Source organism: Strix uralensis, chromosome 3 (genome assembly GCF_047716275.1).
Source record: "Strix uralensis isolate ZFMK-TIS-50842 chromosome 3, bStrUra1, whole genome shotgun sequence".
NCBI classification, from domain to species: domain Eukaryota; kingdom Metazoa; phylum Chordata; class Aves; order Strigiformes; family Strigidae; genus Strix; species Strix uralensis.
Window position 1 is genome coordinate 107,091,476 of NC_133974.1, and position 26,052 is coordinate 107,117,527.

At 40.0% G+C, this 26,052-nt stretch overlaps 1 protein-coding gene across 5 annotated transcripts in view; it reads right to left on the reverse strand.

Annotated features, from left to right (window-relative positions):
* The window catches only part of RAB3GAP2 (RAB3 GTPase activating non-catalytic protein subunit 2), a 50,829-nt gene extending 42,293 nt beyond the window's left edge, over positions 1-8,536 (reverse strand). For all 5 annotated transcript variants that reach the window (XR_012628267.1, XM_074863746.1, XM_074863747.1 and 2 more), the window contains exon 1: positions 8,353-8,536. Coding sequence is in view for 4 of the 5 variants with exons in the window: in XM_074863746.1 (XP_074719847.1) it covers positions 8,353-8,461 (109 nt within the window). In the remaining variant the exon portion in view is untranslated. The remainder of the gene's footprint in view (positions 1-8,352) is intronic.
* Positions 8,537-26,052: the final 17,516 nt, after the last annotated feature.

Below are 26,052 nucleotides of genomic sequence, written 5' to 3' on the forward strand. Positions count from 1 at the left end.
TGGCTGGGATAGAGTTAATTTTCTTCATAGCAGCTGGTTCATTCCAGATGGGTGATGACACAAACACACCAATGTTTTAGCTACTGCTGAGCAGTGCTTACACAGCATCAAGGCCTTTTCCCTTTCTCACACTGCCCTGCAGCAACTGGGCTGGGACTGTGCAAGAACCTGGGAGGGGACGCAGCTGGGACAGCTGTCCCCAACTGACCAAAGGGCTATCCCATCCATATGATGTGCTGCCCCGCAATAAAACCTTGGGGAGAGAAGGAGGAGACGAGGGAGGGAGGTGATGTTCAGAGTTATGGCATTTGTCTACCCAAAGAGCTGTTAAGTGTGATGGAGCCCTGCTTTTCTGGAGATGGCTGAACACCTGCCTGCTGATGGGAACTGGTGAATGAATTCCTTGGTTTGCTTTACTTGCGTGCAAAGCTGTTGCTTTACCTATTAAAACTGTCTTTATCTCAACCCACAAGTTTTGTCACTTTCACCTTTCCAATTCTCTTCCCCATCCCACTATAGGGGGAAGTGAGTGAGCGGCTGGGTGGTGTTAGCTGCCTACCAGGGTTAAACCATGACACTTTGTTGCAAGTGTGTAGTTTGTTGGGTTTATGATCTTTCAGCTTGCTTCCCATCCATGCTTTAAAAGAATTTATAAAATCAGTAAGCAATCATTTCTTGCACTATTACTTAAGTGCAAAAGTTTCAGATTTTTTTCTATGTATGTTTATTGCAATTTTGATGCTATTGGATTGCACAATTAGTGAAGAAATAGAAGCAGTTTCTTTTCTCTTTAGGCCAATGAATTTTAGAAATAGTTTAGAATCTTCTTACTATTCAGTAATCATAGGCCATTTATTCCCAAAGCTCCTCCGACATGGGGACTAACAAATATATTAGGTTGTTTTGCCAGCATTACTAGGACACCCCTTTTGAGACTAGTATTACACTTGTTTTCTCTTATCACTTCAGACATCAATAAGTGGGAAAACAAAAAGATGACACACAGACTAAGTTAAGTTTGCTAATCTGGAAAAGGTACACTTGAGCAATTTCTCTTCCTTTAGATGGTCACAACTGCTTTCAACAGAATAAAAGATGACTAATTTAAAAATAATCCAGGTACTACATAGATTCTTTAAAGTAATGCTGCAAATTTCCATGGCCTACAGTTGTAATGTAACTCCAAAACCGAAGTTTGACATACCACAGTGAAAAAACAAACAAAACAAACAAAAAAAACACCCACCACCCCAACTTTGTGATGCTGTATAGCACAGGAAACAAATGAAACAGATTACATAACAACACATAGTGTTTCAGCTTGCTTTCAGGTGCAAGTGACAGCTTAAATTACAGCAAGAAAGAAGGAAGTCTATCCAGTAAAGGAGGTGCTAAAGCAGCAAAAAACTCAGGTGCAAAGATAAGTTGGACAAAGTACTCTGACACCATTCAGTCATGCATTGAGAGTATCTCATTTAGTCTTCCCCATATCTCAGAATGTATTAACAACTACAGATGTAATGCAATTCAGGTAGAGTGCATATTTTTATGGTATTTTTTGTGAAAGAAAGGAATCTTAAATGTATAAAGAGGCTCTGCAGAGAGACCTGGACAGGCTGGAGCAATGTGCTAAGGCCAACTGGAGGAGTTTCAATAAGGCCAAATGCCGGGTGCTGCACTTGGGCCACAACAACCCCCAGCAGCGCTACAGGCTTGGGGAGGAGTGGCTGGAGAGCTGCCAGTCAGAGAGGGACCTGGGGGTGTTGATTGACAGCCGGCTGAACAGGAGCCAGCAGTGTGCCCAGGTGGCCAAGAAGGCCAATGGCATCCTGGCTTGTGTCAGAAATAGCGTGGCCAGCAGGGACAGGGAAGTGATCTTACCCCTGTACTCGGCACTGGTGAGGCTGCGTCTCGATTCCTGTGTTCAGTTTTGGGCCCCTCACTACAAAAAGGACATTGAATTACTCGAGCATGTCCAGAGAAGGGCAACGAAGCTGGTGAAGGGTCTGGAGCACATGTCCTACGAGGAGCGGCTGAGGGAACTGGGGTTGTTTAGTCTGGAGAAGAGGAGGCTGAGGGGAGACCTCATCGCCCTCTACAACTACCTGAAAGGAGGTTGCAGGGAGATGGGGATGAGTCTCTTTAACCAAGTAACAAGCAATAGAACAAGAGGTAATGGCCTCAAGTTGCTTCAGAGAAGGTTTAGACTGGATATTAGGAAGCATTTCTTTACAGAATGGGTTGTTAGGTGTTGGAATGGGCTGCCCAGGGAGGTGGTGGAGTCCCCATCCCTGGAGGTGTTTAAGAGTCAGGCTGACATAGCACTGAGGGATATGGTGTAGTTGGGAACTGTCAGTGTTAGGTTCATGGTTGGACTAGGTGATCTTCAAGGTCTTTTCCAACCTACTGATTCTGTGATTCTGTAATGCAATCTGGAGAGGGAGGATCTGATTAAAGAGGCAATACAGAAGAGCTTGGAGAAGACTCTTCAATAGGTATATAACAAATTCAATAAGAGGGATACAGAAACAGTTAAGAACAACCCTACTGCTAAATGCAATCTAGAATTTGATTTTATAATGTATTTTTTTCCTTTGTAACCTTGTTCGCAACTCCGAAATAAAAAGCCTGGCATTCTGTATTTCTGAATTAAATTAACTCATCCAGATAAAGTGTGCAAGCACAACTCCAAAGATGTTGTTTAGAGGAACTGGGCTGAAGAGCACTTTTCAGGATGCTGCCAGTGTAACAGGGCTGGATTTTGGAGAAGAGTTTCTCTGCCAGGCTTAAGCCATCATTCCTACTGTAAAAAGCAGCAGTAAAGTGACACCTCATAGCTCTGAGCAACCCCTCAAATCAGAGGGTTGATTTTTTTCTTCCCTCCAAATAAGCAGCAGCACCTCAAAGCTGTGTGCTGTGCCACACACCACTCTAAAGTGACCAGCTCACTATCACAGATGCAGGTATCATTGCTTGGGAACTCCCAAGGACAAGGTTGAGTTTGTTGTTGGTTTTTTTTTCTTATTAATTTCATTTAGGTAGTGGGAGATAAACACACTGGGGAACTAAAAAAATATCTGCACACCAGGAAAGTACTGATTTTTTTATTTTGTCTTAACACCTCCAAAGTTTAGCTAGCAGCAGTCCTACCTGTCACTGCATTGCTGTCATCAAGCCTATCATGTATTTTAAAACAGAGTTCAAGCTCAGAGTCTACTGGAATAATAGAGACACATAACTTGAAATAAATCATAGTTAAATTCCTCAAATTATAAAGATGATAGAAAATGTTATGTGTCTTTATTGCTCAAATTTCTGCTCTTCTCAGTAAAATATCCATTAATTTCTTAATGCTACAATTCTGTTATGCCTGTGAAGCTTTATCACATTTTGCAAATAACATTGATCTTTTCATTCCTATGTAGCCCTTACTGAACAGTTGTATAATGGAGTTAAGTTACAGCTGTTTTCTGATCTAGCCAACATGCATCCCAAAACATCTTTAACACAGCAAGCTGTCAAATTAAATGTAATACAAATACTTTCTATTCTCAGTATCTGCACATTTGAAACAGCAGTTTTCAAAGCCACTTATATACCACTAGGCGCAGGCTCCACAGAAGATCTATGCCTCAATATTAACATTAACTTTTCCCAAAAATCTTAAATTCTCATGCTTTATTAGTCCTGTTCATTAAAATATGAAAAAGCATTCAAACACGTTTTTCTTCTAGAGAATAAAGGTATAGGAACTCCATATAAAGCATCTTTAACCAGCTTACTCCATAATACTGTTTTATTTAAGCCACACGAGGCAAGATCCACCCCAACACCTTTTATTCTAATATGTATAATTAAAAAGTAGCTATATTTTGTTTCACAACAGATCAATAGTCACCTCAAACGGTCTATGAGCATTTCTTAAGTTATTTCAGCACTGCATTACTAGCAATCCTAACATATGATTGCATAACGCACGCAAGAATGACACGATTCCTTCCAGTGTTTCCTGACCTCGCAGGAAACAGGCATCTGCAGAACTGACTTTACACAAGGTTCAAAGGAGGAGGGCACCTTCTCTTTTCCTTCTCAGTTTATCAGAGAAGTATATCCCTTCCACAACCTAGACAAACTGTTGGGTTACAGAAAAAGATTAAGTGAAGTTGTAGTTGATAGGATGCTTTCCATCATCTTCTTGTACTGTTGAACATGTTTAAATGTTTACCTGCACAAAGGAAGGAGAAAAAAAAAAATCAAGTTCCTTTTTTCCCTTTAAAAAAAAAAAAATCTGCATTTTTATTCTAAGTCAGTTACCTACATCTGTGTTTTTAATATATGTAGCATTTTGATAAATCTTTTCAAGTTAAACTTGAATTGACAACCTAGATTAGTTTATTATAAATAAAATATGCTGCTATGTCAAATACAACTAGGTGAGAAGGCATGGCTTTTTTATTCATAAAGACATCTAACTTCAAACTTTTATTAAGTCACACTATCACATAGTGATTTAGGAATGTATACTTCTTACATTTTCAGATTTAAAATGCATCTACAAAAATGTTTTTACATTAATCATCCTAGATTTTAGTGTAGCCACTACTCACAGAAAATATGTTGGTTACAGAATCACAGAATCATTAGGTCAGAAAAGACCTTGAAGATCATCTAGTCCAACCATTAACCTAACACTGACCGTTCTCAACTACACCATATCCCTAAGCGCTATGTCAACCCAAAGGTTAGCTTGGTTAGAATGAAAAATGGGCAAAGCTAAAACAGCAGAAAAAACTTTTATGATCTTTAACTAAGAAACAAAAAAAGAGACAACCTACAGCTTCTAACAAAAACCCTAAACCCCACACACTGAAGATCCTGGAAGTACCTTTTCAAAAACATTTGTTATCCAAAATCTGACAAGAGCTTTTGAAAATTCTAAGCACCTAAAACATTAAGTTATGACTCAAAAAAAAATATTCAGTTTGTTAATTGAAATACTCTTTGTTAAATAAAAACATGTAACAAACATTTTCCTAAGACAGCCAGCATTTTTTATTTAACTACAAAGTTTAAATCCTAGTAAAAGAGTTTCCATAGAAATGCAGTGTAACTTAAAAAAAAAAGAACCACACAAGAAAAAAATAGTAAATAAAAGGTGCTGGTTCTCCAGTTCAAAATAAAAAATACTTAAAGCTTTGACATGTGTTTATTAATATTTAGATAATTGTTTATATGTGAACAAACATAGCTTGTTTAGTACCAAAGCTGTATTTGACAGCAAATGACCATATTTTCTTTGTTGAACTTACCAGTATAAACAAATTACTCTCTAGGTTTTTTCCCTAAAGAGTAAAAATATAAAAGTAGATTAAAAAAATCAAGCTTTTAAATGTACAACTTTATTAAACTATTGTTTTAAACCAGTACATTCTGCCAATGGAAATGTTTTTACTAAACCACTCCTGATAAAAAACATTTATTTATACCTTGCTTAGTGAAAAATACGTGCCTTGGCAATTTGTGCCATAAAACTGCAATACGCACTTTAAAAAAAACCACAACAAAAACTTTCTTGGACAAAATTTTTTTCCTTTCTGGGTGCACATTAGAATCAGAGATTTGTTTTATGTTCTCACACTTCCCTCACACTATTTACAGCAAGGAGTTCTTCTACATGAACAATGTAAAAGTCAAAGAGAAAAGGGAGCAATTTTGGACTGCCATGCAACAAGTCAGTTGCTTACAAAGAAAAATGAATGGATTAGTATGTAGGAAAAAAAAAATACAGATAGAGAGAATGAAAAACTGAATTAAGTATTTCCAACCAGAGCAATAACTGCAGGTGCAAGGCCAAGAGACTAACAGTAACTGCAGGATCTATACCATCTCATCTCAATCTGAGTTTCAAAACAACCCTGCAGTTTAGCTACCCAGTTGGTTAGGCCACAAAAGAGCAGCAACACAGGCTTGGGGGAACAAGCCTAAGGGGAAAAGAATCTCCTGTTCCATGCAGCCAAACCCAGTTCTTTCTAACTTAGGATATGTGATAGACAGTAAACTGTTTGTTCATCAAATTTTGGCAAGATAGTCTATAACAAAATACCTCCACAATTTACTTATTTCTAACTTAAGATACCTCTGCAAGTTGTAACAGGGTTTCTTCCTGTAAAAGATGAATGCACTAAGGATTGCTGCTTCAAAACAACTAATTGATACTCTTATGTAAAAGTCACTTTGGGAACTCTCACTTGCTTACATTTATGCTCATTTATCCTGAACCATGAAAACAGCTGTGGTATCAAAAAATTACAGGCACAAATCCAAAACATTTCAAAGAATCTAAATGAGCAGTATCTTGAAAAATACTTGATTCTGACACTCTGCCTCAATGACTGAATGACCAAATATAAAAATAGTCCAGCATACAGCCAACTCATTAAAATGGTAGAACAGCACATTTTAGAACATGCATCATATTTGCTTCTATCATTTTTGTGGTTTTATAACATACTAAAATGTTTTCTCTTTACAGCTGCCATTTGATAAATCCACTCCAAAAGTTATTTTACACAAACTTCTCTCACATGTACCATCAAATACGAGAGAAGTATTTAAATTTCTTTCAGCATGTACTTTTAGAAACACAAACACATCGCAATATTTTGCTTTTATCTTCAGTATTCAAGAGGCACTAACAAGACCCTACTGGTTTCAAAATCCCTCCTTCAGATACGGATGACACCAAAAAAAAAAAAAAAGCCATATGGAATCTGTACACATTCTTCTGAGCATTATTAGAGTCAAACAACAAGCACTAGTAGCAGCACACAACTGTTGACTACTAAAAGTTTTGGACAATGAAGACTGGCTGTATAAAATTCTTCCAGGTGCATTTCAACAATACAGTAAATTAAATTCCATCTTGACCACAAAAAGAAAGCAATAATATAACAATATGCATAGAGAAGTTTTAATGGTAAAGTTAACTAGCTGAACATATAGTCTACTTTTAAAAGTTTTTCACAATTGTGTCATCTTTTTACCAGAACCCATAGTGACAGGACAAGGGCCAACAATTTTAAACTGAAAGAGGGTAGATTTAGATTGGATATAAGGAAGAAATTTTTTTACAATGAAGGTAGCAAGACACTGGAACAAGTTTCCCAGAGAAGTTATGGATGTCCCATTGTTGCAAGTGTTCAATGTCACATTGGACGAGGCTTTGAGCAACCTGATCCAGTGAAAGATGTCCCTGCCCATAGCAGGGGGGTTGGACTAGATGGATTTTAAAGGTCCCTTCCAACACAAACTATCCTATGACCTCCCCCTCTTTTCATTCCCCCACAGATCTTTTAAATTTTTAAAATAAGCACCTTGCTGCTTTCTCCCATAGCTGTTCACAGTTGAGAGGACTTTACAAGCATCCTCGTTAATCTCTTCAAACACTTTCCTTCCATGCTGTTGACAGAAAGCCAACACATCAGCCAAATATAGTTAACATAGTACGGCACTACCAACATATAGGCCAGTGTTTCATTTCCCTGTACTCTCTGTCCTGGGCATGGGTCTGTCAGTCCTTCTCTGTTGAGAATACAGCTTCTGTGCCAGACCGCTCAGCTTTCGCTGTGCATTGCCTCACACAACAGAACTCTGGTCCACAACTTTGGACTGCAGTTGCTGTAAGATTTACTGTCTTTTAAGTTAAGCTGCCAAACTAAATCTTTAGCATACTTTAAGCACATTTTGCATTATTAGCCAACCCTGCATGCACGTTTGTTAACTTTACTAGAATATCATCAGACAACTGCACTCCTTTGCGAGAAAACTACAAACTTTTATCTCGAAGTTTGTGCCACACAGGGTTTGTGTCCAAAGAGCTTCACTGACGTGCTACAGGATAAGGAGCTGAACATCCGAGCTGAACACCTGAAACTTCCCAACACCGAGAAAATCTGAACTTTGTAGGTAAAGATGTGGCACCTGCAGCCCTTTACTACAGTAACGATGCCGAGCACTCAGATATCCACGGTTACCCCCTACACGGCCCTGGCACACCAGTGAGCGGATTGCCACAGCTCGGAGAACGGGAAGGAAGCGAGCCCGGAGCCCGGCCAGCACCCCGGCCTCGCCGTCAGGCAGACCCGGCTGTAGCCACCGGGTAGGGGCGCACGGCCCCGTCGCGACAGGCTCCTGCTGCCGGGCGGCCCCCCGCGGAGGGTCCAAACTCCCAGGGCACAGAGCCCTGAAGGGCCGCGGGGCACAGCCCCGCTCCCGCCACTCCCACAGGCGCCCCGCCGGGCCGGGCCGGGCCGGGCCGGGCCCCAGCTCCCCCGCACCGTGGGGAGGGCTCACCGCTCTCCTTGCCGGCCGCGGCGCTGCCCTGGCGGCGGTGCGGGCACAGGAAGTCGCGGGCCGCCTCCAGGTCCTGGAAGTGGCCGAAGGGAACCAGGACACACGACATGGTGCTTGCGGTACCGCTGCCGCTACTGCCGCTGCCGCCCAATCCGGAAGCGGTCACCACTTCCCTCCCGGCCGGTGCTGCGCGGCCCGGCGCAGGGCGCATGCGCGGAGAGCCAGGCCCGCCCCTTCCGCGTGCAGCGGGTGCCGTCACGCGGCCCGTCACGTGACCTCCGCAGCCGGGGCCGGCCGCGGTGCAGCAGCTGAGGCGCCCGCGGGGCTTCGTCCGCCTCCGGCCGGGGGCGCTGCGGGGATGGGGCGGAGCCGGTTGCCGCCGGTTCCTCCGCCGGGCAGCGGCGCGGCTGCTTGCGGACAAAAACCAGTGGCCCAGGGGAGAGGCGGCGGGATCGGCGGTGCCTCCTCGTCGCCGTTTCTGAGGGGAGTCGCGGCCTCCGTGTCTGTTTTTCCCCTGGCCGCAGGGCCCGCAGCTGGATGGGGCCGTGTCCCAGAGCGGCGCGGCTGCGGTACAAGCCGCCCTATGTCTGCGGCCCTCGGGGCTAGGTCTGCCGGGCACCGGCACCGGGGAGCGGCTCTGAACGCCCGGTCTTGGCAAACCCAGGAGGAGGAGGAGGAACGGCTGCCAAGTCCTGTGTTGGCTCTTCAGGGCCAACTCATTATGCAGTCGGTGGCAGTAATTGGCATGTGAGAGCTGCATTGATGACAATGAGTGCGTACTTGGCAGGGAGGCCAAGACAGCTTCCCAGCCGGCCTGGGTCTGAAGGAAGATGCTCGGAAATGCTGATACAATTTCATCATCCAGGCCGAGTGATGAACCAACACGGCCCTAAACACCTGTGTTACTCTGATAAATAGGAAACACCTTGAATGGGTAGTGAGGACAGGGTTTCTTTCAATCTTAATTGCTCTTGCCAATAGAAAGCTTTTTTTGCATTTAATGTCAACCGATTTCTATTCCTTCTGGACTCTGAGGCAACTTAGTGGCAGCAGTGATTATGATGAGTGAGATTTGCAGTGGAGTGACATCAATATGGTGTTGACAGCCGATCCACAGCCTCAAAAATCGCCCCCTAGGGCAAGGAGAAAAAAAGCATGTGTGAGGAGAACACCAGGGGATGTTTTCTAGACCTTGAAGAAATAGAAATTGCCCTGTCCACAGGACTTTGCAATTTTTTTTAATGGATCCTACTTTACCAGGCTTTTATTTTTTTTAATATAAGATACAGTTCCTTTTTTTCACACAGATGTCTTTTATTTGGTAGATAACAATGTGTGTCTTCAGTAGCTAGAAGCATAAATTACTGAGCAAGTAGCCTGAGTCATTCTGAAAGTTTGGTTGGTGGTCTAGGCTTTTTGTGTGGTTTCTAAAGACCTTGTAAAACTGAACAAATTTTTACTAAGAGAAGTTTCATTCCAAACAACTCCATGCAGACTTCCCTGAAGGCATGGACTGTAACAGGCTATAAGCTCTAGAAAGTCTCCTGTCAGGTTTTCAGAGAAGCTGGCTTTAACTTATCCTGACAACTTTTTAATGTCTTCAGCTGTTCTATTTTGTTGCAGTAATTGGGACCCAGTAGCTGCTTTACCCTTAGCAACATCAGGGACATTTTGTTTTTACATTTAAAATCTGTGGCTCCTCAGGCATTACACAGGTTAGACTTGAATTTAAACAGATGAATAATCCTGTGCCTACTCAATACAGAGTTGTTGAATCCTGTTTTTCTGAACGGACATAAAATTACGTGCTGTATACCAATGGGAAGGAGCTGCTTTGAAAATAAGGTTACAGTGTGGGGAAGGCTGAAAGCAACTGGTATGGAGGAATGGCTAATGACTTTGAAGATGCTCTAATTAAGCATGTAAACCTGTGGGGAAAAAAGATATTTAATGACATTTTAGATCTGTAACATGCACAGTCATTAGTAATGTCAAGTGAATAAATAAAGAGTATGCAAGAAATTAAATCAACAACCCAGTTTGTCATTCTTAGTGACGCTTTCATCACATTATGAAAAATTCCTTATTTAGAGACTAGTGAACACTGTAAGACCCTGTCATATCTCTGCCTGGTTTGCTGTACACAAAGAAGTCAAGTTACAAAACTGCCAAGATATCAATTAATGCATAAAATAAAGCAATGAATAATTCAGCAAATGGGTTAATATTTCAAGACAGGGTTGAGCCCTGATGAACTCACGCTATCGCTTTGGCTACAGAATTACCTTTTGTGTGTTTGCTATACCTTCTTCGGTAGTTACTAAATTTTAAATATTCATTATAATTATATGGGAGTCTATTTAAAAAATGCTTTGAAAAACCTCTGTCATAAATAAATATTAAGAAAAATTCTTGAAGCCATTCAGATAAATGTTTAGTATCCAAAATTAACAATACATTTACGGTAACAACAATACTTTGCATTTACATAGGTCCTGTCATTTGGAGACCTTAATGCAGTTTAAAAAAATGCATAATTATGGATGTTAGGGATTTTCACTTGAGGAAATTTAGGTAATGAAGATTAAGTGATTTGCTCAGGGTCAATCCACAGATCTGTGGAGTACTGCGAGTAAAACTCGGCTTTCTTCATCATTAGTGATGATCTCCACCTGTCATTCCTTCATGCTAGTTAGCACAAATAAATGTGATTATGCTATCATCTGTAGAGTCCTGCATTTGGTAATAACTGAAAATGAAACCAGCAATCTAGTGATAGTTATGGCAGACACATCTATACCATAATGTCAGCTTGATACAAACAATCACCTTATCAAATATGTGCATAAGTGGCTTCCAAGTGGGATGGAGCAAGAATTAATCAGCGTTCAATAAAATGCAAAAAACAGAGAATTTGTAGAATCTCAGCCAAACATCTGTGCTTCTACCAAGCCTTTCACTGCCACCTAATCACAACTAAGCATAGAACTGACTATGCCTGAGTCAGTGATGTCTGTCTCACATACACCAAATGCCCGTGGTTCCCAAAGCTTCAGTATAACTTACGGTGGTTTGTCACCTCAGAACATTAATTTGCATATTTATATCTGTATATAAATTCCTAAATTCAGATTTATATAATTATATATAAAACATAAAAATATAAAGATATTAAAAAGCTGTATGTCACAAAATGATCTGTCTTGGGATATCTGTAACAGACCTTTCTGTCTATCCAGTGGACAAGGCACTGAATTCTTTGTTCCAAGCTCCCACACGGGCACGAGGCAGAACTGGGGCAGGACTAGAAGCATGAAGATTCATTACTGCTGTTACAGACAGTTTATGAAATTTAGTAAAGGTTGTATTTGAAAAACAAGATGGAAAGATGCACTCTTTTCCTATATATTACATTTCTTGCATGTAGAACAATATATTCTAAACCTGAGTTCGTGGAGAGAAAACAACATACTGAAGAAATTCCTTCCATTTTGTCCCTAGATTAGATGTTCTGACTCACAGCAAAGGCAGGATAGGAGTGAAGATAGGGAGGCCCAGACAGTACATCTCTTCTGATCATTCTGAGTTGGGTTATGTCTGGATTTAAGCAACCTGTTTTCCTCTTTACATACTCAGGTGGGCCACCGCATGCAGCTCCAGCTGAAATTTATCTACAACAGTCTTAACAAAATTCTGGCTGTGCCTTGGTCCAAATTCATCTTTTGCAACTTGAGGTAATGTGGAAGGCATGAAGACAAGTGTCTCGACCACTCTTGAGATTTTATTCACAAATCTTTCTGGAGAGATGTGTTTACTATCCTGGCCTTCAGTTAAAGCGATATTTTCACCCAAACTCTAGATAATTTGAATCCTAAATTCATATTCCAGATTTTTATTTCTGAAGTAATAATATTTTTAAGATAATCTGGATCTTTTTAATCAGTGAATGTTTGTGATTGATGCTGCCCACTCAGAGTGTTGTCTTTTGCATTTCTTGATTTTCACCTAAAGATGTGGTTTAAACAGTTTTATCAGAGATCCAAGGTATATTCCCACATACAAATACCTACAGAGGATGGTGAAAATCCCCAAAGTTTTCTTCCCACAGTTTCCTCTGCATTTTTGGAAGGCAGCTTTGGGACAGAAGGGATCTGTACCATAAATCCTACATATCCATCTTGGAAAAGCCAAGCCTCCTGCTGACAGATTCCAACACTTAGTCTCCTAATTTCTGTGTAATAAAGTTACCCACATTCCTCTTTGGTATACTTGAAGCTTATGTGAAGTTGTAAGTGTTGGGATTTGATTAACTGTAATCCATGCCTAATGCTTAATAATAGAATATTTTAGATCCGTATATATGCATCCAAAACATATTCTGTCGTGCGCGCTTGATTCCTGTCCTGCGCTGAGCCAGTATTTTTTATTTGAAAAACCAGTTCTGGAAATGAGAGCAAACCCTGCCCCTCCGACATATCTGCCAGCGTGTAGCAGTACAATGTGCAGCGTCAAGCCTAGAGGGAGACAATCTGTCTTGCTCCTTTTTTTCTCACCTTCCAGGGCCAGGCTCAGACTGGCATCCCTGCCTGCCTGTTATCTCTGCATGGAGGGTAGCTGTTGCTAAGCAACCGTGGACCAGGCACCACAGCCTGGTTTTACAATGGAGAATTAACTAAATTAGTTTTGGTGAAGGCAAGATACAGCTGAAGAGCAGGCAGGAGCAAGGAAAAAAAAAGCAGCTGTGATTTGCACTAGAGAACAAAAGGTGTCCATGCAGAAAGGGGAGTTCCAAAAGCAAAGAGGGAATGATGTATGTGGCCCAAGTGGAAGAAATAAATAAAGAATTAGGTGCTCTTCAGGGCAAGCGCTGTCTCTATAGTTGTACATCGCCTAGCACAGCAAAGCTCCAATTCTAGGGGACCTTCAGGACACTATCATAATATAAACAAGCAAAAAAAAGTGCTGCCACAGAACCTTCCACCTCCTCCTCTCCTGGGTCCTGATTTCAATACAGCCTCACAGCCACCTCTAATAGGAGATAAAGAATATGGAAAGAAAGGTGAGGGAATTTAATAGTTCAGTTTTCCATCCTGGGCAATTGTTACCTCTGTTGACTCCTTGAGCCACCCTGGCTTGCATGACAAAGTGTACAGTGGCCTTGGGTGACTACGCAGTGACTAGGGACTCACCGTAATTTTTTTGTAAGCCTATAAATGTCACTACTGCATTAATATGTAGCCCGTAAAGAATTTTTCTTCCAATAAGGACATTCTGCTAACTAAGCATGGCCAAATCTCATTCTTTTGTATTGCCCAAGTTCCCCGATCTCAGAATCTGGATCGTAGTGTTCCATGAAAAAGCACATCAGCTATTGGGCTCAATATCTTGCATTATTCTTCTAGAGATGTAAAGGCCAAGCAAAAAACATGCAAGTTTTTCTGATCATATTCATGTTTTGTATTAATTCACTGCAATAGTACTTATTCCCAGCTATGTTCACTTTTCATGAATATTTCAACAAATAATTTCACAGGCTGAAATAGTCCTAGAAAAAAAAGTATGCAAATACTGAAGAGCATTGCCAAAAAATCCTTGTACTACAACTGTGATTCTACCAGTTACACCCCCTCCAGCCATGGAGCATATGTGTACCCCACTGAATTTTTGGTCTAGTCATGACAAATCAATATGAATGAGAATTCAAATATTGAATATTTAGACTGGAAAATTTACAGGCTAAGAACTCTTTGTCTCAATGAACTTGTGAGTGAATCTGAACAAACTTAACAAAGTTTTCTGGTGTTCATAATGTTGAAAACAAAAGCAGAGAGAAATAGGTAAGGTGAATCCTTTTCAGCAATGCAGGTTTGCTCGTAGTGGGTATCAGTCAATCATTTGTTCCATTTTTCTCCTGCTTTTAAACATCAGCAACAGATTTTAAGAGATCTTAGTTCAGAAATATATCTTCAGACAACTTTCAGATACTACTTCAAGTTTTACATCAAGATATCTCATAGACTTATTCAGTGAGAGTCTCAAATAAAATGGATTTCTTACATAAATCATATCTCTGAAGTACATTTTTTAAATAACTGGTTGTCTCAGAGAATATTATATATCTGGGTTTTAACATGTAAGCTAGAATTCTCTAGAGAGGTGCTTAAAAGTTAGAGACCTCTCTTTTGGTTTTGGTATTGTTACGATTGCAGCTGACATATCCATAGATGCTGTATCATTCCTACTTTGCTAACATGCTATCAATCAAGCAAAAAAAATACTCATTTTCTGTATTTGAAGTTCATCTTTTCAATGTCTTTATTCATTACAGTGAAACTTTGATGTCACAGATCTGAGAGAAATATCAGGGAGAGATATAAACATAAGAGAAGAAAAGATGCCTAGTCTTCGTGACCCTGAATGAGAGAAAACCTGAATGTCAGCAAAGCAAGTTTACCATCTCAGAGGATGAGTTCAGACTGCCATCTGGGGGATTTAGGGCTGATAAATCTGGCTGAAGCATTGAGAAATTTACCCTGTGTGGTGGATCTAACTGGATACCTTCCAGTAGTCCAAGCTTTCACTGCAAATATCTTATCCAGTGAACTTTTCACTGAATTGTTCAGTTTGCAAACTCTTTGTAAACCTGGCCTGATTTCTGAGTACTTGTGGAATTGTTTGGATGAATAATTTTCAATCTACAGCCTGTTCTCAAACTTCCCTTGAATGTATTTCTGATCTGTGACTGGTTACTTAATTTACACAGGATTTTTGTTCCTTTTTTGCTGGATTTTTCCCCCTTTGTTTCCTTTTAAAGAAGGAAGTAAAATATACTGAATAATAAAGAGTGGTTAATAAACAAAAAACCATGCTGTCATAAGTCACCTGTCCATGATCATCACCAGAAGAGAAAAGAACATCAGTCTCTATCCAAGCATTCATAAGAAGCTGGGGAAATGCCTCCCTAAAGTTTGTGCGCACATTAGGTTTGTGTAAAAGTTTATGGATAGCTTAACACAAACGCCATCTAACACAACAACCAGCTAGAGTGCTAACTGCCACCCACAAATGCTTGTAATGAAATCATCACTGGAATGCACACAGAAGGCAGGCCTGAGCTGTCAAACCCCAGTGGTGTGGCAGAAGCCAGGGGTGCAAGGCAGCTTGACATGGGGCTCTTGTTATAGAATAGAATAAGCCACATTCATCCACTTCATGCTGGTTCCAGGTATCACCGTAACTCCCTGGAGCAAGGGAAAATTTCCTACTCCAAGTAGTGGGTTCTTTTAGTCTTGTTTGGATATTTTAGCTTATTGCCACATACTTCTCTAGAGAAGCCCTTCTAGAGCAGCGGAGGGCATGCCTGCATCATTTCCTAGGGATGTTGGGATACTGCAAAAGTGGGGCAGTGACGTCTGCACTGTCTATACAAGTTTCCAGTGTCCCTAAGTTCACATACTGTTTGTCTTATATTTACTCTTATTATATGTGTCTAGCCAAGACTTCTGAGAGACAGGACAGGTTTTGTTTCTAAAGGCAATTGATTTATTACAGCTTAGGCAAGATCCTTCACTTCTTTGCATCTGCTTTTGTCTTTCCTGAAGGGAAGTAACAGTAATAAGAAATTATCTAGGTCTCTGCAGGCAAATAATTATTCTTCTATTACACCTGAGGCAGTTTTCTATGGTCTTCATAAGAATGGGATTCCCTGTCTATCAACCATCAGTTTAAAAGGATTTTCTAGTTAAAGATCTGTAAGAGCTGAATCTAGCTGTGTTCTGCAGTAGCTTAGATGATGACATGAACTGAACAGTAAATGAAGATACAGGTGATTGCAGATTCCTCTCTACATAGACGTAAGCAGGCTGAGACTGAGTAAAAAGTAGATCCTGAATAAATACACTTATATAGTGTAGGTTTGAGATTTTTCTGAAATAAATATCTCTGGTCAGCAGTCATTAGACATATTTTCCTATACATAGAAAGAAATCTCAATCTGATCTGTGCCAGAGTAAGCTTTACAGCCAGGCATTACATTTGGTTTTCTTCCACAGCTTAAGAACAGAAGAGCTCAGCACAGAGTCTGAGCAGTGCTCTTCAGTGATTTTTTGAGAACCACACAATTTGCTGTTTATAAGCCACGCAGCCCTTTCTAGCTGTGATCAGGATAGTGGTAGTATCTGAGAAATTTCTGCAAAACTGGAGCCTGTGAACTACCATTCTTTCCTTAGCACATTCATTTTACTATTTTTACACATTCAGAAGCATGAAAGAAAAAGTAAGAGAGATATAACTAAACTAAACAAAGGGAAGTATATCTTAGAGATGCATGCAGATACACAATGTGATCTGTAATTTCTCTTTCACGTTTCTACATTGATCTCTAAATTATTTCCTTTTTTCCCTGTGGAGGAAGCACCCCATCACCAGGAAACTTAATTTTTCTCATCACCCTCAGAATAATCTTTCTTTCTAACAATTATTCATGTAGCAAGGGGCTTATCCACACGTGCACAGAATCTTACTAATCTACAGTCAGCACCCAAAGAGAATCTCACAGATATTTTAGAAAGGAAAAAGTTTTGCTACTCCTCTTGACCATGGCAGTGGTTATTCGTGGCCAGAGCAGAAATGGGATTGGCACTACCTATTATTTTAAATAGCGTGGATGGAGTCAGTGTGACTGGACTTGCAAATTGGATTAAGGATGTAGACATAAAATTTCTATTGAAGTTCTTTCTCTGTTGTCTTCCCACCTAACCAAGGTAATGGAGCACATCAAAATCAGAATGCCATTTATTAAGGTGTACTTAATGATCTGTGAATGTGTTTTCTCAAATGCTAAGCGAATAGTAATTTGTCTTTTAAATCCTCAATTAAGAGCATCAGTAGATAACCAATCTGTTTATATAATCATGGAGAATTAGTGTCTTAAGATATGACCAATTTACATCCTGTTGTCATCTGTTCAATTCAGCAGGATTTTACTAACTTTTCTTATTTCTATATGTAACTCCAGAGAAGTAGAGAGACCAAAGTCAGTCTCTCATTGTTAGAAGACATAAAGAACGGGAACATCCATAAATGCCTCTGAGATGATGTACTGCATGCATAAAGCAAGCAGCTGTGTATTGCTGAGCTGGATGACACGGTTAGGAGTCCAGGTCTCGGCTATAACTATGAAAATTGCATGATTTGTGCCTCCTGAGAGAAATAAACAACCTCTAGATAGAGAAGGGAGACAAACCAGCTGTTAGCTTTAAGCTCTGTGTAATTTATTTAACTTCATAGTGCCATGGGCTCATTAGATTGGCCAGTGTCACAAGCACTGAGTGTGCCAGTGGGCTAACAGTTAATCCCATTAACATTAGCTGCTTAGTTTCTAAAACTGGAACTGAAATACTGGATGACAGTCTTATTCAGCTTCATTATTTTAGCTAGAGCTCTCCCTCAGATTTGAAAACCTACACAGCATGAAAAACAAATTCTCAAAAGGAATTAGGTTGGCAGGGAAAGAGTTTCTCTTCCCCTTTTCAAACTGTCATGCACAGAACAGTGTGTGTTCTGTGTTCAGAGTGCAGTTACAGTACTTATATAAATGGCTTTCTAAATCGGTGCTTTAAACAAATGTTTTGAGATGATCCATTCTGGATATACCTATTACACTAACTTCAAATTATAAAAAACTGCTAACCCCCTTTTTATTCAACTGTACTTGTATAGGAGGCAGGAAGAAAATTTTATTTCCTGCATTTTTATTGATGCTGCTGTCTTTTCAAGAATCTATCAGAGTATTACATTCATGAAGTGGAAGCAAACTGAGTAGCTAACATAGACACCTCTTCACAATTTCATCTCAGAAATGGCAGTAATTCTTTTTATACATCAGCCATGTGGTTCCTGGGAGAAGATACCCTGAGTTCTGTAGCATGGACATCAATACCTTAGCCTTTACATTTTTTCCACAAGTTCAGGAAGATAACATGCCTTTGAAATTTAGTTTGGGAGGGAGTTTTTTTGGCAAATGCAACTGCAGCTGTGATTTGCTTAGTAGCAATTAGACGTCACGTGTGTGAAGGAGGCAGAGGTACTGTGGAAGGAAATAAATGTGTTTTCTAGTTTACTAGTAAAAAACAATATGTGATTCCAATGTATTGCTGTTAGAGGGCAGCAGATATCCTAAATAAGGTCTCCGGACACTATGACCTAGTTCTGCCAGGGCTTTGTGGCATCTGCAATGGCAGTGAAGTGTTGACCAGCACTCAGTTCAACCTCTGGGTCTAATCAGCTATGAATTTTCTAAGTTGTCTTTTTTTTTCCAGGTTAATATTTTCCATGCTCAATCTTTCTTAGCTCAGGCTTTCTTGAGAATTTGAACTGTTTATTAGCCGCCTTCAGGGTGGCAATTAATCTAAAAGCTATGATTCTGCTAATGTAAAAAATATTCCTACCAAGCATTTCTTCAAATCACCTGATGTTTCTACCATTTGGGAGTGGAATTTTTGGAAAAGGTAATGCTGGACTCTAGAGCTTTTTTAATTTTTATAAACATACTGAATTCCATTATAAAATTCTGATACAACCAATTAAACCTGGTGAATATCTTCTTTTAAGCTTGCAGATATTTCATCAATACTGTGCTTTTACTCCCTTTATCAGGATACCTGCATGTCCTTCTCCTCCTTCAGCTCTCATCACACATCTGTGATTTGGGGCTGGGAGAAAAGCAAACAAACAAACCTAAAAAACTGGCCTAGGATTCTGGAAGTTTTTAAAGTTTTGGCTCTTTCAATTATGGTAATTTAAGAATTAGTTAAAGTGTTAAGCAAACCTGCATATCCTCACCTAGGAGACCATCCTGTGGCAGCTAAGTCCTGCAGATTCAATTCCCCAGTATAGGAGCTATGTCTTTAATTTATTTTTTGTCTGTTTAACTACACCATTTTCCGAATGAAATTGTCTGTACACCTAGCTGATACCTATAAATACTACTCTGAAAAAGCATTCAACTGGATTTCTGGATTTTTTTGTTTAAACAGCAGAAAGTTCAGATCTGAGCCTTTAAAATATTTTCGTTCTGGAAAAGTGTAGGATCTCCCTCTAAAGGTGGCATGCAAAGAAAAGGTAACAGATTACTGACTGCTTGAACTCAACAGCCCAAGAAATCTAACAAGTGAATCCAGGAGTCACTGTTGTCATTTCACATCAGTGTCATAGATTTAGATGTGTGAAAGCTCACTTTTCTTTCAAAAATTGTGCAGGCAACAACATCAAGATCAAGCTGGTTTTGTTTGCTATTATTTCACGTACATAATCAAACACTAGATATCTGGAAATGCCACAGTTAAGATTATAGCCAAGACCTGCAAGCACACTTCTCCGGGTATCTCATGACTCATCCTCTGCCAACCAACTTTCATGTGTGAGGTAAGAAGGATCCTACAGAAGCTGACTCATCCCAGACACATTCCTGCTATATTCTCTGTCTGTCCTGTACATCTGAGAGAACAAATGTCTCCTGGAGAAAGCAGAACATCATTATATAGGCTGTACTGCAATGCAAACACATAAAGGAGACTTGAAGCTGCACACACAGCCTTAATTCTGGCATTTCTGACTCCAGGTGCTTGACTTTTAAAGTGGTTGAGTTACAACTTCTATTAAAAGAAGGGTGTCACTTTACCTTGTTGACCCAGGATTGACCCAAGACCTCACAGGTCCTGATTCCATTTAAATAAACATCAGAAATTCTCACTGATTTGAAGAGAAGTGGGACCAAGCCTGTATTAAAATAACAGAGTGCCTGAGCCACTTTGGAAGCTGCTTCTCAAAGGTGGTGGGGGAAAGTCACAGCCCCTGTGGATTCTCCTCTGGCCACAGAAACCCTTTGATGGCAAGGGCAGCAACATCTCCCCTGTGTCTCACAAAATGAAAAGTGTTATTAGTACCATAGCCAAAATAATGCATATAAAAAACATAGGCGTTTTATTCCTTTCTAGTTTCTTGTCCCCTAGAAAGTACCACTAAACAGCTTACAGTTAGAATTTTAATAACTCTGAGTTGTATTAAAAATTCAAGGGAGTTGTTATTGCACAATATGTTCCTAGTGGTAAACACTCAACATAAAATAGCAGAAAAGTCAAACTGTAACTTGATATTTTAATAAATTAATACAGTTTTTTCTTCCAGACAACGAAAATAAAGGCCCTTTTAGCAGTGCAGAAATTTATAAGTGTAGGTCCCATTAAAATTTCTAAAGGCATATGCATAAATAAATCTAATCAAGTTTACCACTGAAATAAAATCGCTTGCTTCAGTGCAGTTGCTTCAGAAAGTCCAGTTTCATCTAGAGAAGAACATTTACTATTGGAAGTGCTTTACTTACCGCCCACTACTCATTGCTGGATTTATTTAAATAAATAAATTAACACCTCTTGTGGGATATGGGGCATCTCGTTAATGAAGAAGTTATACGAAAGGAATACTCTCGGACTACTTTTCATTGTTCAGGTTGAGAAGAAAGAAAATTCAGCAACAAGCTGATAGTAAACTTTGCTTTATGCAGGCCGCATTTTAATTTGGAGAAAGCAGATGCAAATCCTTTGAAAATCTGTGCATGAATTTTGTTAAGCAAAATAGATGATCATGGCAAAGGAGTGAACCATTCTGTACATGGTGAGTGTTTGGTAGATCGCAGATGGGCATATAGAGGAAGACAGTAGGAAAAGCAAGAGAAGGGCGGTGGGGAAAAATGATAGGAGGAGAAAGAAGCTGCTTTGATCATAAGAAGTTGCATGTTTGATATATCAGTGTCACAGCTCTGATGAGAGTCAGCTGTTCTCTCCAAGACTGTAACAGAGACACTTGACAGAAGTGCTGGGAAATAGAAGATTTGCATATTCTGTGTATAAAATTGTCACATAATGATGTTTTTGGAATTTGGAAAATTCAGCATGACCTATGGCAGGATTATATGATTACTATCTGTAGTCTCACAGAACCTTCCAGCTACAAGAGCGTAACTGGAAGGATTTTGTGTTCTAGCGTGTACCCCTCGTAACTGCGGTATGTGGGGGCCAAATTCTAGTACCCCAACCCATCTTTCTGTGCCCCACTGGTTCCTCCTGTTCAGGATCACTCACAGGAAGCTTTTGAGGACAGTGTTTCTGCTGATCTATGCAACCAAGCCAGTATAAAAGAACTAAGATAAGGAAATAAATGTCTGTATTATTCCACATTTAGCTCTATGAGTTCAGAATCACACTTCATCAGGTTTTGCGGGTATTTTTGTCTGTCTTGTTAGTATGCAAACTCTGTCTAAAAGTCCTACTTCATCATTAAATCTTAAATAAATATATGCATGTTCATGAGTAATTTCTTCTTTCTCCTTTTTCCTGGTGAGTCTGTTTTGAATATAGGTATTGTTTCTTCCACAGACCAACCTGTGATTTTGCACTTCAGGGACTACTATTCCTCTGGAAGAATTATTTAGAAGAATATACATAAATAATTAGTGTACTGCGCAAAAAAGAGAGACCTTAAGCAGTTAGTTTCAGACTGTTTCTATTGGAAATCCTGACTAAACACATAAGCCTGATTAAAGATACCAAATATAAATGTTTCCTCATAAATAAAGAAAATTGTGAAAGTCAGAGGTTTGCACATGCAATGACCACTTGCACCTCCAATATGTAAATAAATCCATGTCACAAGGGATGTTAGTGAAAAAAGCATAAGCTGCAAAGAGGACTGCCGTGAGAAATTTTTCATGTGGATAATAGCCAGGGGGCTTTTTTACAGGCTCAGCCTAAAGAAAAGTTAGGTTTAGGGCTGGGAAAAAGAGAGAGCCTGGAGAGCTGCAGCTGCAGTGGGGCTAGAAGGGGGCACCCAAAGGGAAGTGTGGGCTGTGGAGAGACCTGGGTTGTAAGAACCTTTTTTCTGCATAATGCCTAGTTGCCCGTGTTGAGGGATAATCCTCAGATTATGGTTATTTTTAGGGTTAGGATGCAGGTTTGGGTTGAGTTAAAGCCTAGAGCTGCAGTTGGAGTGGGACTGCAAAGGGGCTGCCAAAGGAAAGCGTGGGCTGTGAAGAGAACAGGCTGTGAAAAGTTTTTCTAATGGTAAAGGTGATACAGGTAGACATCAGCCAGTCCAGTGAAAATTGTCTGCTCTCCCGTTGAATGAATGAGCTGAGCTCAGGCTCAGCAAAATATAATCTAGTGTTGTCTTCCTTCCCTGTTTGACATTCATTTCTGCAGATGGTTAATAAGAACAGCCTATTTAAACAGAACATCTTATTGCTAAATATGCCAACATCCAGAAGATCCAGGCTCCTGTACCACTTTCATTCTAACCCGTTAACAGAATTATTCATTGCTTCATTAAATATCTTACTTTCTCTTAAGCATTTCTGCCTGACCTCTGGTAATTTAAGAACTCATTCCTTTTTCCCATTCTCATATTTTTCAAGTCCTTTTCTTTCCTAATCCACTTTTTTTTTTTTTTCCTAACGCACAGGTATTACACCAAGGTCAGTGACAGCAACAACTGAACTGTATTTTTGATGTGCCTTTAATATTATTAAAGAAATCAGTTCATGACTGTGGAAACAGCTGTTAGGTAGCAGGAGTAATTTGTTTCAGCTGAAAGCAGAAGAGAAAAATGTCCATGTACTAATTTTTTGTTGTTGTTGTTTTTTCAACCAAAAGAACAGGGTAGCTCTAGAAAAGAAAAGGTTTCTTTATATCAGTTTATCACTGTAGAGTCTGAGGCTGTCCAGGAATAATTCTCTATCTGCTTCACTGAGACCAGCCTGCAGGTAGGGAATTAACAATTCAACCTACAATCTGGATAGAAATACCCTTGGGTTTTCATAGCGTATAGAGCTGCACCCAGATGTGCATATCACTGCTGGTACTTACCTCCTATATAAACAAAGAAAAGTCTTAAATCTGAATATGGTAGATAGCAACAACTTTAATGCTTTTTAGCCAATGGACATCTCAACAGAAAACTTTGGAGACGTGCAGGTGCCTGTGGGCATTTGTAGAATGCAACAGACCTTAAGGAAACAATATCATGCAAAAAAAGAACAGCATAGTCTATTCATATTCAGAACGATATGAACAGAATGAGAATATTAATTAAAGATTTTTTTTTTTTTTTTAAAAAGAAAGAAACATCCATTACCACGTGACAGATCCAAGAGCTTTCTCTGGTGGATCCCTTTCTGCATGCAGGCTAAGCTGCCACATGCCTGCTGCTGCAAGCTTTGGGGGGCTGCAGCAGACACAGAGAGGATTATTCCCCTGGCAAAACTTTCTGTGAGGTGCTTTTGTCTTGGTTGTGCATCAGAGAAAGCAGAGAATGAAAGCCTGGAAGGTGTAACTGCTCTCAGGGTATGTGGGAGCACGCTGGTTCAGGAGCAGAAGCGGGTCCTGGCCTGAGGCTGCTCTCTAGCCTGGCTGCTCTCTTCTGAGGTCTCCACCTACACCTCTAGCTACAAAATTTGCTCAAGTAATTTCTAAAAAATGGCTGCAGTGAGGATAAAAGAGCAGTCAGTCGTGCCTTTTAGAAGATATTTTTATTGTTTGGATACTCTGACCTAGCTGAATGTAGAAATATAATTTGAGTGGACAGCCAAAATACCTGCTAATTATCTTTAACTTCCTCCAGTGTCACCCTAGGAGCAGGCTGTATCTGGAAATAATTAGTTATAGGAGACCTCTAAAATTTTACTGTTTCATTTTTTAACTGCTTTGTCCTAGTTGACCACAGTTCACAGCAAGTGGAATGAACCTGTTTGCCCTTTGTTGCTAACACTGGCCTGTCACAGAGAGCTTTCTATGGCTGCATTTCTGCAGACGGGAGGAATGTGACTTAAATGTCAAGTCATTATACCAGATTAAAATGAGAGACGCTGACTTTTGCAGACCACCAGCAGGATAAAAGCCTACAGCGTACAAATGTAAACCAGTAGATGAAGCACGTTCCCTCAACCCAGGGAGCATAGGCTGAACTTCTGTAAGCAAATGCTGAAAAGCACTTTTTTTTTTTTTCTGGAATTAGAAAAGGAACAGAGCCAGCAATGCTCTTTCACCTCTGTACAAAGCTGTTCCAGGTATTACCCCATAATCCCCTAGAAATCAAGGACAATTTTACTTATGATCTTTATAGGTGGCAGGCTGGGCTTTTATTTTTGCTGGGGGAAGATTAAAAGATTCAAGACAGGTGTATTAAGATCACACAGCTGCACTTATTCCCCTTCCCAGTGAGATAAGAGCTCCCCCAGCTACAGAGATTTCCTCTCTGTATATCTTTTGATGACTGTACAAAAGGGGGAAAAAGAAACCAAGTGCAAATAGACTAACTGAGGGAAACCAGAGATATCCTGGCCAAGCAGGGAAGCAAAGCTGCACTAGTACTCCAACCAAGTTCAGTGTCTTTCTTTGGAGTCCAGTATATCTGCTTTTGAACTGACTGCAATGGTCTTATGATTTGTTTGGGGTTTTTAAAATTCATAATGGTATAGCAATACCGTGCATGTTCTCCACGCACTCATGTAGCCAATAGTCCACCTGCCTGCAAAGACTGCAGAACTGTCAGGTTTCTGGAGCCCTCAATGCCTCCCATGCTTTTTAACAGCCAACCTGTTGCCAACAGGCACTCCAGCCCCAAGTGAACCTGGAATACAAGTGTGCAACCCCCTTACCCCCTTAGCTTTGGAGGTCTGTTTTACTGCTTGGCTTTCTGCCACATAGAAGGAAATCCCTGCTCAAACACCTTCTAAATGCACTAGCATTTTTTTTTTTAACCTGGCATACAGATACTTTTCTCATCATGAGGCAAACTCCTCAGCACAGTTACACTAATGCTTTTTATGCTGTCCTGATTCCAGATTAGGTCTCTGTGCAGACAGATCCTAGGCTTAGAAACATGTCTTTGCTTCATGCTAAAAATTAATTTTCAGTCCACCTGCACTTGTTTTGAACTACAAAACTCACCTCTCCCAAAGAGGATACAGCCCTTGTCTTCCTTCCCTCTTATCATCTTCACAACTTCACTATCCTCCTTTCCCAAATAGGAGGCAAGTCTTGACAGTTGCTCCTTTATTACCAAAACCACATCCCCATCACTCTCAAAAACACAGCCCACCTCTTCCAAAGACACCCTTCTTGACTGTAACATTCTCCACTCCCAGTTTCAAGTCCCCACCTTTCTCTCAGGTGGGTGTAATTTAGGTTTAATAGCAAAGCCCACCAGCCTTATTTGATTTCTTCTTGGTTTAGGTGAGATTTTCTTTGAACTTTGTCTCTATTATACAAAGTAAATTAGTAGGCAAGGCATTACAATAAAATACTCTCCTACATCATGAAAGGCAGGTTTTATTTCATTTTCACTACAAAGCTGACACTTGTGTTGCCTTTCCTCTTCTTTAATTAAGTCCAGAGTCTTTCTGAACTTTATTTAATTATATTATAATAGCACTATAAGAAGTGATCTTATTTTATAATTTACAGTGGCCTCTCTTGAAATAAATGTCAATATCCCTTGAAATTCTTTCCTGAAATAAAGTTAAACAGCGCCACTTCTATCCCAATCTACTCCATGCAGAGGAAAGTTCATTGCCTCTTTAATAGATGATATAGCTTGGGAACAGATTTTTCCACAAACCTTATGCTTTCTCTCAGAGTTTTGGAAGTT